This window comes from Armigeres subalbatus, chromosome 1 (assembly GCF_024139115.2).
Source record: "Armigeres subalbatus isolate Guangzhou_Male chromosome 1, GZ_Asu_2, whole genome shotgun sequence".
Classification (NCBI taxonomy): domain Eukaryota; kingdom Metazoa; phylum Arthropoda; class Insecta; order Diptera; family Culicidae; genus Armigeres; species Armigeres subalbatus.
This window is the reverse complement of record NC_085139.1, coordinates 57,570,185-57,589,276: the sequence shown is the minus strand read 5'-3', so window position 1 is coordinate 57,589,276 and position 19,092 is coordinate 57,570,185. Positions and strand designations below refer to the sequence as shown.

General features: G+C 42.0%; 1 protein-coding gene across 1 annotated transcript; it reads right to left on the bottom strand.

Moving 5' to 3' along the window:
* Positions 1-331: 331 nt before the first annotated feature.
* On the bottom strand, positions 332-4,123 carry LOC134206188 (uncharacterized). The gene is made up of 2 exons (XM_062681879.1): positions 2,792-4,123; positions 332-2,656 (listed from the first exon to the last, which is right to left on the bottom strand). The coding sequence occupies exons 1-2, from the start codon at positions 4,121-4,123 to the stop codon at positions 332-334; spliced, it is 3,657 nt and encodes a 1,218-aa protein (XP_062537863.1).
* Positions 4,124-19,092: the final 14,969 nt, after the last annotated feature.

Sequence of the window (19,092 nt, the reverse complement as noted above, 5' to 3'; positions counted from 1 at the left end):
AGATTTAGGTTATGTTTAAGAAATTCCAGTCTAGTCATTTAAGGTAACTCACTGTGATACAAGTTGTGATAAATCTAGTTTTAAGTTGCTCAATATTGCTCGCTACTGTAATTCAACTTTAGATCTATTTTAAATGAAAGGAGTAAGAGTTATTTATTTTAAATGAAAAGAATTTTGCTCCTAAACCCACAATTCAACTCCATGCACATCTTTAGAACGGGAAATAATGCCTATAATGCCGATGACATCCCACGTCACCTTCGAAGACGTCAACGTATGACGTTCCAGCCTGTTGGGCTGCGTTTACATAGTTAGGCCGGGGTCACCCTGCTCAACCGTGCCGAATTTCGTTCACCACCGTTTCTGAGTTTCCATGTCGACAAGCTCGATGGAAGTCGTGTACCACCAGTTTTGTTACTGGATGCTTTCTTGGAAGAATCATCGGGAACTTGGTATCAAACGCTGCATGCGGTGCAGCTCCGATTCTCCCATCGATCCGCAGCACTCCGTGTTCATCTATCATCGGCGTTGACTGATACAAGCTGCTCCTTTTGGGGAACTCATTATGTCCTCTCGAGAGCAATGACATCTCTTCGGGAAATTCCTGCCACTGCACTATCCGTATAATTGAGTTTTTCGCGTTTCTCAGTTTGTCCTGACTAAGGAATAATAATGCTGGTTTCTCGCTGGTTCGTCTACGCCGACAATTGCCCACAAAACGATGTACGTACGCTACTGCTCCTAGGAGTCGCCTCCACTTTGAAAACCGGGTAAAATTCATAATGCCTTCCGGAGTGATCGCAGCATGGATCACAAAGCAATTCCGCAGTTCTCCGGTAGGTTTTGTCAACGTTTTTACTTGCTCCGGCCAGTCCTTTTCTGGTAACCGCAGAAACTCAGGGCCTTTGAACCACTCGTCGGAGTCAGAAGAACAATGATTCTTTCCCCATTTTGTGGCAGCATCCGCTGGATTTAATTTGCTAGGTACCCATCGCCAGTCAGCTGCGTCTGTGGTAGAAAGAAGTTTTCCTACTCGGCAGGCCACGTACTGCTTGTATCGACGACGATTCGACCTTAACCAGGCCAACACTGTGGCGGAATCACTCCACAGGTATCGTTGCTTCACTTCAAGGTTGTGGTTCTCTTGTACGAAAGACATCAAGCGGCTACCCAACACCGCTGCTTGAAGCTCCAAGCGCGGAACTGAAAGCGGTTTCAACGGTGCAACCTTTGCTCTTGCCGCGACTAAAGCGCATTCTGCTTTGCCTTCTACGTTGATCACACGGAAGTACGCTACTGCGGCAAATGCGGCTTCACTCGCATCGACAAAAATATGTAGTTGTAGTCGATCATACGTCTGCATATCTGCTTCCTTGAAGTAGCACCTTGGGATACGTAGGACTCTTATTTTCGGGAACAGAGCGGTCCATCTAACCCAAAGGTCAAATATATCTTCCGGTACCTTTTCGTCCCACTGAATTCCCGCTCGCCACACGTCCTGAAGTAGAATTTTGCCATGAACCAGATACACGCTTAGAAGTCCCAGCGGATCAAATATACCCATTAAACATCTCAATATTTGCCGTTTGGTTGGCCTCTCACCATCATCCAAAACACGTTGAATATCGTCCTTCACGTTCATCGAAAACCGAAGCTCGTCATTGGTTGTTTGCCATAGGAGGCCAAGTACTCGGTCGCTGTTGTCTGTTGTGCTCAAGCAGAGATTTTTACTACCCTCGAGAACTTCCTCGTTCAGCCCATGTAGGACTTCAGCACTGTTCGACAGCCAGTTTCTAAGGTGGAATCCTCCATTCTGATGGATTGTTCTGACATCGTGTGAGATCCTTTCGACTTCTTCCCAACTCGAGAAGCTATCCAAGTAGTCGTCCACGTAGTGGTTTCTTAGGATTCCCTCCACCGCTCTTGGAAAGCGAGCGACAAACTCTTCTGCGTTTCTGTTTTTAACATACTGGGCTGACGCTGGTGAACACGTGGATCCAAAGGTCGACACGTCCATGAGATAAATTCTGAGTGGCTCTGATGGATTGCTTCGGAATAGGAAACGTTGAGAATGACGATCCGGCGCGCGGATTAATAACTGGTGGTACATCTCTCGAATGTCCGCTGAAACTGCCACTTTGAACTGTCTAAAACGCAATAGAACTCCAGGAAGCGAAGATAACTGATCCGGGCCTTTGGGAAGCATAGAATTGAGGGATATTCCATTTACTCTGGCTGCTGCATCCCAAATAAGGCGAACTTTGCCGGGCTTCCGCGGATTCGTAACCGCACCTAACGGTAAATACCACACGCGTTTCGGATTAGCATGAGCGAGCTCCGTTTGTGTCGCTAGATGCGCATAACCTTTCAGCTGGTACTTCGTTATTTGGTTCTTCAGATTTGACGCTAAATCCGGATCCCGCACCATTCTACGTTCTAAACACTCAAAACGTTTTACCGCCATGTTGTAGCTATCTGGGAATTCAATATCGTCATACTTCCATAGTAGGCCGGTTTGGAACCTATTGCCTACTCGGACTGTCGTCTGCTCCTGGATTTCCTTCGCACGTGTATCTTCTACGGATTCTAGAACCACCGGAGACTTTACTCCAGCGTCTTCCATCGAAAAGTAATCCTTCACTGCGTCGTGCAACTCCTGGTCATTAGCACATTCACAAGCGTGATAGTTTAGAGAGTGCGTGTTTCTTCTTTCGCCTCCACCTAATGCCTAGATGCACCAACCTAATCGAGTTTTCACGGTGATCGGCTCAGTTCTCTTGCCTTCTCTCACCTGCAGTGGAACAGTGAGGCTTGCGTTGTTAACGCCTATCAGTAGACGAGGAATCGCCTTCGCATAGCTGGCGACCGGCAAGCCATGTAGGTAGCTGTACTGTTGTGACACTTCAGCGAAATTGAGGTTTTGCTCTGGTAGTGTGAGCGCTTCCACGGTGCGGACATCGTTGAGCGTAAATTGTTTCTTACAGTTAACTCCTCTGATTGAAACTCGAACTTGTTTGGATTCTGATTCAATTCTGATAACATTTCCTGTCCATTTTAGGCACAACGGTGACCTCCAACCATCAATTCCTAACTGCTCCACAAGACTGTTTTCGATCAGCGACAGATCTGAGCCATCGTCCAGAAATGCGTAGGTTTCAATGGTAGCGAGTGGCCCCGATAGTACGACAGGAATAATGCGGAAAAGAATGACCGGCTTGCTCTGCCGATGCGTATGGTTCTGTACTGTAGACAAACCTTGTACAGGTCGCCCGCTTGTGCTGGTTCGACTCGAATGCAGTAGCGGATGATGGCGGTATGGACAACCTTGGATTACGCACGGCTTCGCGTTTCTGCAGCTTCTTCTACCATGCGCGTTGAGACAGCTGTGACAAAGTCCTTCATCTTGCGCGAATTTCCAGCGGTTGTCTACGGTATACGTCTTGAATACAGCACACTCTGCTATGCGGTGACCTAACTTCTTGCAGCATACACAAATCCTGTTTTTCTCCCGATCGAAATCCGCTTCGTCACTGTTCGTGTTCACCGTCCCTTTCATTCGTGGCCTTTGATGATAACCACTGCTTCCACCAACGCACATTGTCACCCTACTAATGGCTGTGATGACCTGAAGCATGAAGTCCCCAAATACCTGAAGGTTGGCTACCGGGTGTTGTTGCAAGTAATCTGCCCACTGCAACTTGGTGTGTACCGGCAATTTTCCCACCAGTTCCATTAACAACGTTGGATTGGACAGATGCTCCTGTTGTCCAGCGGCTTCTAGATGATCACAAAGGCTCCGAACCGCCATGCCGAAGTCGATGATCGTTTCTAATTTCTCCGCCTTCGGGGCCGGAACACTGCACACCTTTTGCAATAAAGCACACACTAATAACTCGGGGCTCCCATATAACAAGCGAAGTGTATCGATCACTTGAGGCACTGATTCGGGTAACAACAACCTACTTTTGACAGACGCATACGCGGACCCTTTCAAACAACGTTGGAGACGTGAAAGATTCTCGGCACTGTTGAAACCGCAAGCTAGGGTGCTGTTCATGAAACTGCTGATGAATATCGGCCAGTCAGCAGGGTCACCAGAAAAGTTAGGCAAATCCCGGGACATTACTTGGCGCGCGGCTAACTGCGAGGTGGAGGGGACGAATTGTTCAATATGACGTAGTACCGGCAGTGGGGAGATGGTCCCTTGATGCGGTGCCGGATATATATATGTGGCAAACGACCAACATTGTACAGCCCCGTATTCGCAGGTTCTGTCCTAGTCTGAAGTGGTAAAGGGCCAACATTCGACTGTTCCACAAGTTTGGGTACTAATCCAGGGTTAATTGGATTCATTAGTGGCTGATGGCCAACTTTCGCTCCCGTCATGGGAGGCATGGTCATTGTAGCGTTTGATGGTACTGTGGCGGAAGCTGCCAACGATCCAGATTGTCTTATAATTTGTTGGAGGGAGCTTTCTGTTTTAGATAGTAAGGGTACAGACATAACAGATTCAAATGGCTTACCTTGAGGTGCTACGGGGGGCAATGGGGGTTTAATTTTACCTCTCGAGTCCTCCACGTGTTGCTTTCAGGACGTTTTTGGGATCGCGCCAGTATACCGCTGCTGATCCTGCACGACGACCGGGTTTGAAGAATTGAACGAATTTCCTATAGTAGTCTTCGGATCGCCTGGTTTCAGAACCGGTAGAGCTGCTACACTGCCCGTCGATTTATCCATTTGCTTCGGACTCGCACCCTGTTCCAGACATTGCTGCTGCCACTGTTTCACTCTGTCCATACTCGTCCTGCCACTAACTCTACTCCGATTGCTAATGGCGTCTTCCTGATCTTCTATCTCCTCCTCCATCAGCTTAAACTTTTCTTCCAGATGACGTTTCTCGAGTGCTTGCTGTTCCTTCATCTTCTGCATTTTCAACTGCAAACGTGCCGATTTAGCACTGGAGGTAGTGTAGCATATGCTCAGCGGTAAACACGGCTTACACGTCCACGGCCGCTCGGCAACCACCAGGCATCACATTATTGGTCACACTGAACACAGTTGTCAGCCGATTCCGGACGGTGGCAGCAAACGCAATCTGTTGTCTTTTCCTGTACCGGTGTTTTGAGGTTGCCATCCATGCTTGCTCCACGAAATTTCTTTAAGGTTTTGTTCCGAGAACAAAAAGGCGGTTTTCTTCCGAAATCTTTTTAGCTGACGCAAACTCTCGATTGGTGCGAAATAGCTTAAAGCTGAAATTTATTGAAGTATCAAGTGAAGTAACAATGTGGAGAAAACATTCTACTTACAAATTTCGGTAACAGGTCGTACAATTAAATTCAAGTAGACTCTGCTCATCTTGCTACGATTATCTGTGATATTAGATTTAGGTTATGTTTAAGAAATTCCAGTCTAGTCATTTAAGGTAACTCACAGTGATACAAGTTGTGATAAATCTAGTTTTAAGTTGCACAATATTGCTCGCTACTGTAATTCAACTTTAGATCTATTTTAAATGAAAGGAGTAAGAATTATTTATTTTAAATGAAAAGAATTTTGCTCCTAAACCCACAATTCAACTCCATGCACATCTTTAGAACGGGAAATAATGCCTATAATGAGGATGACATCCCACGTCATCTTCGAAGACGTCAACGTATGACGTTCCAGCCTGTTGGGCTGCGTTTACACAGTTAGGCCGGGGTCACCCTGCTCAACCGTGCTGGCAGCAACAACAACATTCCCAGAGTTCCTGCGGTACTCCAAATCATTCTTGAGTTCAGATATTGGAGGTCTACAAGACCAACATGTTCCCAAACTTGCTTGTTAGTTGGAACTGCTCCAATGGACATCATTACACAGTACGTACGTACGAAATAAAAAACGTGTTCTTATGATCACAAACATCGCATCCAAATTTGTGTCGTTCCTTTTATCGTCAATAGTGTTATAGAATAAAGCTTGGACTATGGAGACGTCCCTTGATGCCCGGCTTTACATGTGAATTGTTGCTACTACATAATCGATCGGATTTAGAGTAAGTAAGTCAGACTAAGGCCGAAGTGGCCTGTGCGGTATATAAGAGTCTTCTCCATTCGGCTCTGTCCCTGGCTAAACGTCGCCAACCACGCAGTCTACGGAGGGTCCGTAAGTCATCTTCCACCTGATAGATGCACTTGCCCGCTGCGCACCTCGCCTTCTTGTGCCCGTCGGATCGTTGTCGAGATCCATTTTCACCGGGTTACTGTCCGACATTCTGGCTACGTGCCCGGCCCACCGTAGTCGTCCGATTTTCGCGGTGTGAACGATGGATGGTTCTCCCAGCAGCTCATGCAACTCGTGGTTCATTCACCTCCTCCACGTACCGTCCGCCATCTGCACCCCACCATAGATGGTATGCAGCACTTTCCTTTCGAAAACTCCAAGTGCACGTTGGTCCTCAACGAGCATCGTCCAGGTCTCGTGTCCGTAGAGGATTACCGGTCTAATAAGCGTTTTGTAGATTGTCAGTTTGGTACGGCGGCGAACTCTATTCGATCGGAGCGTCTTGCGGAGTCCAAAGTACGTTCGATTTCCAGGCACTATGCGTCTCCGAATGTCTCTGCTGGTGTCATTTTCGGCAGTCACCAGTGAGCCCAAGTACACAAATTCTTCTACCAAATCGATTTCGTCACCACCGATGCAAACTCGCGGTGGGTGGCTCACATGGGGTCTTCTCTTGAACCTCTTCCTATCATGTACTTTGTCTTCGACGTGTTGATGACTAGTCCGATCCGCTTAGCTTCCCTCTTCAGTCTGATGTACGCTTCCTCCATCTTCTCAAAGTTACTTGCCGTAATATCTATGTCGTCGGCGAAGCCAAATAGCTGGACGGGCTTATTGAAAATTGTACCACTCGTGTTAATCCCTGCTCTTCGTATTACCCCTTCCTAAGCGATGTTGAATAGCAGACACGAAAGACCATCATCTTGTCGTAACCCTCTGCGGGTTTCGAAGGGATTCGAGAATGCCCCTGGAACTACGCACATCACCCGATCCATCGTCGCTTTGATCAACCGTGTCAGTTTATCCGGAAATCCATGTTTGTGCATTAGCTGCCATAGCTGGTCCCGATCGATTGTATCATATGCGGCTTTGAAGTCGATGAATAGATGATGTGTGGGCACGTTGTACTCGCGGCATTTCTGCAGTACTTGGCGAATGGCGAACACCTGGTCCGTGGTGGAGCGTTCGCCCATAAAACCCGCCTGGTACTGCCCCACGAACTCCCTTGCAGTTGGTGCTAGTCGACGGCATAAAATTTGGGAGAGTACCTTGTAGGCGGCGTTAAGCAATGTGATTGCGTGGTAGTTGCTACAATCCAGCTTATCGCCCTTTTTGTAGATGGGACACACGACACCTTCCATCCACTCCTGCGGCAAAACTTCCTCCACCCAAATCTAGGTAATGACCCAGTGCATCGCTTTAGCCAGTGTCTCACCACCGTGTTTAAATAGCTCTCCTGGTAGTTGATCAACCCCAGGGGCTTTGTTGTTTTTTAGCCGGCCAATCTCCTCCTGGATTTCCTGGAGATCCGGAGCCGGTAAAATTATGTCCTGCGCGCGTTCTCCCAGGTCCATCACCATACCGCCATCTTCGTCTGCCACATCGCCATTCAGGTGCTCTTCGTAGTGCTGCCGCCACCTTTGGATCACCTCACGCTCGTTCGTTAAGAAGGTTCCCGTTTATGTCCTTACACATATCAGGCTGTGGCACGTGGCCCTTACGTAAACGGTTCAACTTCTCATAGAACTTTCGTGTGTTATTAGCGCGGTACAGTTGCTCCGTCTCTTCACGGTCTCGATTTTCCTGCTGACGCTTTTTCCTCCGGAAAATCGACTTTTGTCTGTTCCGCGCCTGTTTATATCGTGCTTCGTTCGCCCTCGTGCGGTGTTGCAGCAATCTCGCCTATGCTGCATTCTTCTCTTCTACTAACTGCTCACATTCGCCGTCATACCAGTCGTTTCTCTGATCCGGGGGCACCGTGCCAAGTGCAGCGGTTGCGGTGCTACCAATGGCGGATCGAATATCTCTCCAGCCATCTTCAAGAGACGCTGCGCCTAGCTGCTCTTCCGTTGGGAGTGGCATTTCCAGCTGCTGCGCGCATTCTTGGGATAGTCTACCGTCTTGTAGCCGCCCAATGTTAAGCCGCGGCGTCCGACTTCGACGCGTGTTGTACACCGTCGAGAGTTTTGATCGCAGGCATACTGCAATGAGGTAGTGGTCGGATTCAATATTCCCACTGCGGTAGGTTCGGACGTTCGTGATGTCGGAGAAGAATTTACCGTTGATCAGAACGTGGTCGATTTGGTTTTCCGTTTCTTGGTTAGGCGATCTCCATGTGGCCTTGTGGATATTTTTGGCCGTTGTCATTCGATACGGTGTGCAGACTATTCGGTCCGATGACCGGTCTATACATTGCTCCGGAGATCCTGAAATATTTTCCGTGCCAAATCCGCACCGACTAAAAATCAAATCCGCGAGACCCAGAACTAGATTCTAATCAAATACACATGAAATATAAATTTTGGTTACCACAATTTACTGAGCGTCTTTTTTTTGATAGGGTAGAATACGGCATTAGCAGGGTGTGACGGCTTTTGGCACCCTCAACAATGTTTGCATTTACCAGCAAACATACACCATTTATGAACATAATTTAGATCCAATAAAACTATTTCATGCCCAGACTTCTAAAACAGAACACGAATAGCAAACTTTTACTTACTTTTCTGGATCGCCTGACTTTCCCCTTTATTGTTTATGACACGACATATTTTTGATATAAACCACTTTTCACACTTTACCACCACTTGATTATCACCGGAATCACTATGTGTGATTAAATTTCAGCGAAATTCCCCAAGTACCAAGTACCCCAAACATACATACATAACACACATGTCCATTTGTGATTGATATAGGTTTGTGTTATCATGTAATAATTCTTGGTGGTACAAGATATCCGGCGTTGGAATTTATTTTAAAATTGTCTGAAAATAGAATAGCTTCTATCCAGATTTTTACGCAGACCATAAATTATATCAAAAGTGATAGCCACTTCACCCTTATGTGCTCGACAGGGTTCGTTTTGCAACTTCAAGTGGTGATATATCAATAGTGCTGTCCAATGAGCAGCTCGAAGTAGCTCGAAGTTGTTCCCGTCCTGCTCGTTCTTTTTTGTCAACAAACGGGCATGAGCGTGACAGTAACAACTTCGAGCTACTTCGAGCTGCTCATTGGACAGCATTAATGTCTTTTTAGAGCTGGAAGCGGAAATTTTGTGACATTTGAGAACTCGATGAAATGTAATATCTGTGAGAAAATCACTTGGATACAAGGGGTGACGTGGGGAGATTTTTCTGATTTTTTTTTACCACGTTGGTACTCGACTTTTATATTTTCATCACTTCAACAATTCTCAACCGATCTAGATAATTTCGACCGTCCGAGTTCTGCCTCGGTCGAGTATAGACGCTAATTGGCAATCCGGCAGTTGAGTTAATTAAATCAACATCCGCGATTGCGAGAGTGTCATATTACCCCCCGACCAAGCCCGCGAAAGTGTCGAATCAGTTAGTCGACGGAGGCGTAAACAACACACACAGGCCACTAAATTAGAATAAACCCTGCGCCACCGGCGATACCAACTCGCCGGATGAGTTTATGCAATTTCCCCCGTCTGGGGGAAGCCCCAGAGAAGTAATAATGGTGATGGAAAGGACGGAAGAGGATGAAAAATTCCACGGAGTGTACCCGCTTATTGTGGAAAAAAAACAATCCAAAGTTCAACTGTCATAAGACGAGTTTAGCACTTTCCAAGTTGAGTCAAGTACGAAACAGTGATGACAGCCTCACAGTTGAGGTCGAAATACGTTTCTGTAAAGCTTACAAAACGTGGTGGTATTAAATGGAAAGTACTGAACTCGTCTAATGACAGTTGAAGACATTCCACTAAAAGAACTTAAATAATTTTAACAATCCAAAGTTACTGCAAAGGTCGAACCAGAAATTGTGTGACGATAGTTATCGTTTACGAATACAAAACTTTAAATTCAAGCAAAGTTGTGATAGTCTGCCGAGACTTGAAAGAAGTTAGTGACGACTAGAGGCCTGAATAAGAGAAACGCGGATAGAAAATATGACTCTGCCGGCACTGCATTCAATCTTCTTCATCAAAGAGCAACATCTGAAAAGGAAGAAATGGTTTATGTAGATAAAATCTCACAACCCGCTATTTAATGTGTCCACATCACATGAAAATAGAATCCAATAAACAATGCAATTTAATTTCATAATCTATAAATGACTTGCATATATTATTGCAAACTAATGTAAAATGCATTCAAATTTGTTTATTTAAAAACGGCATAAAATCGAATTTGGCCGTTTTCAGTATTTGAACCAACATTTTGGCTGCTTGACAGGTCTCCTGCTCGATTGGCTGCTGTTTTTTTACGGTTCGATTGGCGGCACATACTTATCCGCGTTTCTCTTATTCAGGCCTCTAGTGATGACGAGCTCCTGGAAAATCTGTCGTCCCAAAAAGTAACAGAAACAAAACAATTGATGGAAATGTGCGACAACTGCGATGGCTCCCAAAGAAGTGAAAATAGGATTCACTGTGCTAGAAACAAGACCATGGTATCCAAATCCAATGCGTTCGTTCAAATGACTAAAGTATGGCCACACTGAGTGAAACTGTTCTAGTGAGAAAAAGTGTGGGAAATGTGGAAACAACTATCACGAAGAATGCGAAAATCGTGAAAAAAGTGTAAATTGTGGAAACGAGCATGGAGCATTCTTTAATGTATGCTTCGCCATAAAAAGAGAAAAGGAAGTAATAAAAACCAAAGTAGGGTTTCTTACCCCATTCCCGGCCTAACATGCATACGACTGCATTATTTTATTGATATTTATAACAGGAAGCAACTTTTCCTGAATATATTGGGCCGTGCAATACTGCAAAGGGGTTCACTTCTGCTTAAAAATAGCTTTTCTTGGTAAACATCGTTGGAAAAAGCTTTCAATTGATTTAAATTAACGATGTGCAGCACTCATTTCAGTCATAGCGATTGCAAATCCGGCCCACTTCGAAACCAGTTCCCGGCCTAAGCAAAATTTCGCTCAATCTCTCAACATCTTACTCTCATTCTCTCTCGGGACGGTAGAAAATGCGACGTAAACAAAAATATGCACGTTCAACGCCGACATGATGCCAGATGGTACTATTTATAATCATTTTTATTTGGTTGAAAAGATATATTCACTCATCCAAATTACTTCGAAACGCTTAAAAACTATCTTTTTTCATTTTTTGAAATCGAGAGAATTATAAATAACATGATAGCGTCAACTAATTAGATAGTTTTCCTTTGAACGATGAAGGATTTTTTTTTCATACTAAAAAGACTGCTGGCCTTCTGGTAGCACGGTGCGGCTAGAAGTTCTTAGGCCGAGGTGAATTTTTGTTCGGTTTGAGGATACATTTTTAAATGTATTCTAATATGTTTACATTAGTTCAAGTGAAACGAACAAATAGAAAAGATTAAAGTGCGTGAGTTTAGAATTATTGTGTGGTGATTAACAGATTGAAGCAATGATTGTAACGAGAATTGTGACGATTTTCAGGTAGGTGTTTATATGCAAATGCCGTTTTGTAAAAGTGAAAAGATTCACTCCGGCTCAGTGGTGTAGCAACGGAGAGCGAATGAGAGAGAGTGAAATAAGTAGTTGGAAAATATTGAGTATTGTGCGAAATAAAAGGGCGACTTTTGAAAAATTATCAATCATAATCCTATGGCTTCCAAAAAGTATAAATCCTTAGTTTTCTGTGCAGTGAGCCGGGAATCGGGTCCATAGGCCCAAGTAGTGATTTACCCTAGCTAAAAACGTGTCATTCTTGGAAGCCCGAAAAATGATGGATGATCAAAGCTCGGGCACTTAAGCAGATCAAGTGAAACAACTAAACGAAGAAAAGCTTAGAACTAACATCAAAAACCAGTTCGATGTGAAGTTGAAGGACCATAAAGAAGAAATGAAGCATAAATTCGAACATTAGATATCAGTTCACAAAGTGGAGAAAAGAAAAAGAAAAAGAAAAAGAGTCGAGAACGAGCTTGAAAGTTTAAAAAAAGAAAATAGTAAATACAAGCAACCCTAAATTTGTACGCACCCTCTCATAGTGGACAGTAGAACCCAACTAAACACACAAGAAGTCAAGAGAAGCAGCCAGGTCCACCCCATAGAAAAAAAAGGAAACACAATGAAAGCAGTTACCGAAGAAGTAGGATATGTTTCCTCAGACCCAGAAGATAACCCAGATTACGGAAACGAAAAGATAACATCTTAGAAAATAATAGTAAAACCAAATTAAAAAAACACTACATAATAGCACACACAACACAAAACCACTCAAGAAGAAACAACAGTGAACACCATATGATCTCATAGAATATAAAAGGAAGAATGTCTGACCTCAGTCTTCTTGCAAGCACTTACAACACAATAGCGATTTGCCTCCAAGAAACTATGTGCGAAAATGACAACCTATCAGAAATCAGAGGATTTTTGACATAATGTGCCTGCCAAAGTAGACGCGTCTACGAGACGCCGCGCGAAAATTGCAAACAAAGGAATAACAATCAATAATAAGGAGCTGTCAAATCGTATGGACGCTTCGCTTCGCACTTCGCGTCTACTCTGGCCGCACCCTAACATAGTCCAAGAACACATGGAGCAAGAGCAGTAGGCGGTGTAATAATTGCAGTAAAAAATGACATTGACAGTCAAATAATAGATATTGATACTGATTTAGCAACAATTGCAGTAAATATTGGAGCACCACTGAACGCCAAATTAATAAATGTATACTTCCCTCCGGGAGAAAAGATCACAAAAGAGGATTTTATGGAGCTAATAGAACAAATCCAACATAAACAGCGGCACAGGAATCGTATCTTGCATCGACATTTGCCTCTGCACCAATCAGCTAGCATGAATATTGGAGCTTACCGTCTGTGAGGATTCACATGGAAGTGATCATATTCTACTAATTATGTCGACACCGTCAATATAGCCAGAAAGTGATCGTATTCCAAGATGGAAAATGGAAGACGCGGATTGGAAACCTATATTAAAATCATCGATCAACTAGAGGTAATAACAAAACAATAATAGAAAACGTATGCCATGGTAAAACAAAGAAGTTTCCACAGCTATTAAATCTAGAAGAAAAGTTCTAAGTAAACTTAAAAATAAGAAGAAAAAAAACCAAGCCCGTAACCAGTAAACGAATATGAAGATGTCAACGACAGAGCACAATAAATCATCACTGAAGCAAAAACCAGCTCTTGGAAAGAATTTGTAAAAAAAAAAACATCGTCCATACTCCAACCAGAGAGATGTGGGACAATTTTAAGAAAATTTAGGGAAAATACCAATAATCTGCTATCATACAAATCAACTTTAATGGCCAACTCATAAACACAAACATGGAAAGAATGATCATCAACAGGCTAATGTTAATCTTAGAAGAAAAAAATTTAATCAATCAACACCAGTACGCCTTCAGGAAATGTAAATCTACTACCGACTATCTGGGCAGTTTTGACATCATCGTAAGAGAAGCAATAGGTACATAAAAAGCGGCTGGCACAAGTTGTTTTTTCTGGACATTAGAAAAAGTTTACGACACAACCTGGCCCAAGAAACATTTTAAGTTTTATAACGCTCTTGAAGACCATAATTTACTCTTCAAGAGTGTTATAAAACCAGCATAAAACCAAAATGTTACTAGGGTGGCGCAGACCAGTTTTAAACAGAATAATCGAGTGAAAAATAGGAAGAAACCTCATCAAATATCTTCAACAAATGATGAAAATCGCCTTCACAGTAAAGGTAAACGGCACATACTCCCGCGACACGCTAATGGAAAATGGTTTGTGTCAAGGATCAGTTACGAGCGTAACCCTGTCCTTGATAGCAATAGACATCATATGCTCAGAGACCTACCACCAAACGTCCAAGCCTTACTTTTTGCAGATGACGTAGTTTTAAAATGATGGAAAAATCTTGAAAGTTCAAAAATATGCAGAAAAATCCTTAGCCCTTCCTCTGTCTAACCTAGGGAGAAATGGATCCCCTTGTAGATTTTTAAAAAGAAATCCAAGGTGGTGGCCAAATTCTGCTTAAACTTTTATTATTGCAAATTAAGGATACACTCTTTCTCTTTCCAACGATATGCTGATCTCTATGATCGGTTGAGAAATGTTGGAGTTATGACAGTTTTGGTGAGTCAAGAATTGACAAATATCGAGGGGTCCATAAAAATGATTTCGTGTATAACTAACGATGGGTTCATCTTTCTGATGAATTTAACTCGGATCCTTAATATACTCGCCGTAAGCTTTCGAAAGAATATAAATTTAGGCATTTTTAAGAACCTCGTGCCCGTGGCCCGGGAGAATTACTCATAATTATAAATATGAAAGAAAGGCTCTCGAATCCAGCCACGACAAGGAAAGAAAAATTATTGATTTTGTCGATGCTGCCAAGATCGTGGTCCATTCAGGATGCCATTGATGAGTTCAAAACCAATAGAAATACAGTAAAAGAGGCGAAACAATTGAAGAATAACTGTCTTTCAACCAAAAATAGTAGGTCTAGTACTGCATTAACAGATGAGACAATATTGTAAATATTGTAAAAAAAAATAATAAAAATACATAAACAATAAGTACCTATTAAAAAACTATTTTCATGATATCATAACCCATACCGAAATTCAAATCCCATTATTTTAATAATAAGTTATTTCATTTTTATTTATTTATACATATAATATTGATACATATAATATACATAATATCGATGAAATATGGAATATCATAAAAACAACTTGTTGAACTCACACGCACTCTCTTTAACTTCAATAGATGAAATAAAACAAATCTTTCCACTAGTTATTAGCTTATGCCTATATGCTTCCATTGGTATGCAAATATGACCACGTTGTGCAATTGGACGAAAGTTATGGACCAAAAGCAAAAGGGTGCCGACAACTGACCACCTTCCCCTACACTCAAAATTTATGGCCAAAATACGTTTTCTTTAGACAAAAACGAGTAATAAAATCTTGCTCATTTTAAATTCACTTATATTTAACCGATTTACTCACAACAAGCATTCGACGAGGAATCGTGTCTCATTGTTTCCTATTGAAAATTGGACGGATTGGACTGGGCTTGGAAGTTACAGCCAAAATATATTTTTTTAAATAAAAAAGCATGTTTAAAAGTCTAGCTCATTTTTGGGCACTTATCATTAATCGATCTGCCCGCAACAAGTTGCATTCGACGCGGAGTCCTGTCTTATTGCTTCTTAGAGAAAGTTGACCGGATCGGACTTTGGTCTCCGTTATGGCCAAAATGAATTTTCTCTAGACAAAATCGAGTGGAAAAGTCTAGATATTTTTTTGGAGACATTTTTTTTTTTCGAAAAATGCATTTTTGCTAGAACTCTTAGTCTTAGTCTTTACTCACAACAAGATGTATAGCATGGGGAATCCTGTTTCATTGTTTCCTATTAGAAAAGGGCCATATCGGACTATGAACGAAGAAATTATTACCAAAATACATTTTTATATTCAAAATGCGTTTAAAAACTCACTCATTTTACGGGCATTTATCCTTAACCGATTTTTTGCAACAATTTGTATTGGACGATGCTATCCCAACGTTTTGTATTGAAAATGATTATAACAGTTATAGCCATAATATTGGGTACTTAAAACTAACTCATTTTATGAACACGATCAAACAGAGATTCTGAATAGGCAAAGCCGCGTAGTCGATAGCAGTTCTATTTAGCTGTCACGTATTTTTCCAAGAATATAAGAAAACGTGAAATTGTGGCTAGTGGAGTCTCAATAGAATATCAAGTGGCATCGACAAATACAGATTGAAAATTTTCTCAAGTCACGCTCCTTTGGCACAGAAATATTCCATCCAGGAGAGGCGGAGCAACTTCAATGTTCATAGAAGTGAGCGTTTTTTAATTGCGTTTATTTGTCTTAAATTTTTCGAATATGTAATATTATTCATGACTCTTTCAATTCGATTTGCGTGGACATAACAAAAGTCGCGAAATATTATTCTAACTGCCAGTCACCGCAAATTAAAAATAAAATCCAAAAATCGCGAGCTCGGATGGTAGAATTTTTAAATGCAAGCAGAGCAATTCAAAGTATCAAGTCGCCCAGTTTCTAACTACCACTAGCTTCTCATACGCAACCGTGAAAAGGATTTGAGCTAATTTGCCCGTAGTGCAAATTATCGTTAAACGAATAAATTTCATCAGTAAAAAGCATTTGTTTGTTTGTTTGTTTTATTGTCCAGTAGCGTAAGATACAAATCTTTTAAAATTACTATTTCCGTTTCAAATCACGATATCATATCTGCCTAATGTATTATTCTAATTTTTATTCTAATGTTTCAAATAATTACATTGTCAACGATTCCAAAATTCGATGCAGCCTCTCTTGAAAATTGCTCCCGATGAAGAACGTTTTAAAGCAGTTGGTAATGAGTTCCAATGTATCACACCTCTGACGAACAATGAGTTGGGGTAACAGGCAGAGTTATTAGCTGGGATAACCAGGTTCTGCAAGCGGCGGCGTCTAGTTTGGATGAGCTTCTGAAACAATAATGGTGGGAATTGTGTCACCATTAAATACCTCAAGAAGACACAGGAACGATGTGCGTAGAAATATTCCAACGGGGATCCGATAAGCTGTTGTTGCAAGTATGACCATAACGGGTCAAATTGAACACATATCGTGCACAGCAGTTCAGTGCTACACGGAGGCGATTGAAGGATCTACCACTAGGACGGATGTGTAGAATGTCACCAAATAAGAAATGTGGCAGGATAAGCGATTTGAAAAGCATCAGCTTAGTGGTAGTTGTTACGGCTGGAGCACAGCAGTATAACGTACGAAGACTTGCGTGAATCTTCCCACATTGTTGTGCTATAAGGTCCTCCCATTGTAGGTCGTTCTGGAAGATAAATCCGAGGTTACTCGCACTTTCGCAAAACTCGATGTTCTGGTTCTGACCATCCATAACAAGATTCGGTATAGATTCAGAGCCTCTACGACGCCGACTTGTGATGATCAAAGTCTTGGTGTTTGATGCATTCACGTTTAGATCGTTGCGCCTTGACCAGTCTGCAACTAGCTCGAGATCAACATTCACCATCCTGACTAATTCACGAACACAGGGCCCATATCGTCCAATGTAGAGTTGGACATCATCAGCTTAGATTTGGATAGAACAATACTTCAAAACCGTCGGTAGGTCGTTAATATGACCGCAAAACAGCAGTCAGTGGGCCAAGAACCGAGCCTTGTGGTACACCTGATGACACCTCAGCACTACTTGAGCTTCTATTTCCACAGTAAACCGTTTGTCTTCTACCACTTAGATAGGATTCCATCAAGTATGCAGCAGAAGAAGAAAAGTAGAACTGGGCTTGTAATTTACCAATGAGTTTCTTATGAGAGATGGTATCAAAAGCTTTTGTAAAATCCAGTAGTAACAAAATTCAAGATCCTTTCCTGTCGATAATGGCTCCTAAGTCGTCGTATACACGAAGTACCGCAGTTTTAACACTTTGACCTCCACGGAAACCAGCTTGAAATTCTGTCAGCAAATTGTTACTAGTGATATGTGGTTGGAAAGGTAATCAAATTTTCTACTCTTTTACTATTATCCGATGATGGTAAAGAAGATCCTAATAATAATTTAAACAAGACGTAGTTTGTCAAATTGTATACATATGTTAAACATTCCTGGCTTTCTAAATGCTGATGAAAGTAATAATTATGCTTATAGTCAGTTAAAACGACAACTTTGACTTCAAGATACTCCTTAATTCTTCATTCCATAAATGAATATGTACAAGATACAATGATGACCCGATTTCAAACATGTTTAACAAATTTTGTTTGCCCCTGATTTCGACTACTTTCGACAATTTTAGTATGATTTCTTCGCGATCCTATCTTACCACATTTTTTGTACAGCATTTTACACTCAGAAATGATACTGATAACAACTGATGATTTTCATCGTCTGTTGCTTATAATCAATTATTTCAAGAATTTGGAAGTCCAAAAAAGAAGTAGAAGAAATATTTTGAAATATTTTGGAAGTCTATATGACAGGCAAAAACCATTAATTGCTTTATATTCGTTTTGTTTTGACCTCTCCAAAGAACTTTTCTCGATACATTTTATAATGAGCGAGAAAGGCATCATCGCCGTTAGGTGGATTAATATGGGTTTTCCTTTTTGCCTTTCTCGTATACAAAGTATACGTAAAGGCTATATGTTCGCTCCAAAAACGAACTTTTTATAGGAGTCCCGGAGACCCATAGTGTTATATACCGATTGACTCAGCTCGACGAATTGAAGTGATGTCTGTGTGTATGTGTGTGTGTATGTGTGTGTATGTGTGTGTGTATGTGTGTGTGTATGTGTGTGTATGTGTGTGCGCAAAATAATCTCACTCATTTTTCAGGCACTTATCATTAACCGATTTGCTCGCAACAAGTTGCATTCGACGCGGAATCTTGTCCCATTGTTTCGTATTGAAAATTGGCCGAATCGGACTATGGGCTTCGGAGTTATGGCCAAAATATATTTCTATACAACAAAAATTCTCACTCACTTTTTAGACACTTACTCTTAGCTGATTTACTCGCAACAAGTTTCATTCAACGCAGAATCATGTCCCATTGTTTCGTATTGAAAATTGGACAGATCGGACTATGGGTTTCGAAGTTATGGCCAAAATCCTTTTTTGCCTTTCTCGTATACAAAGTATACGTAAAGGCTATATGTTCGCTCCAAAAACGAACTTTTTATAGGAGTCCCGGAGACCCATAGTGTTATATACCGATCGACTCAGCTCGACGAATTGAAGTGATGTCTGTGTGTATGTGTGGGTGTATGTGTGTGTGTATGTGTGTGTGTATGTGTGTGCGCAAAATAAT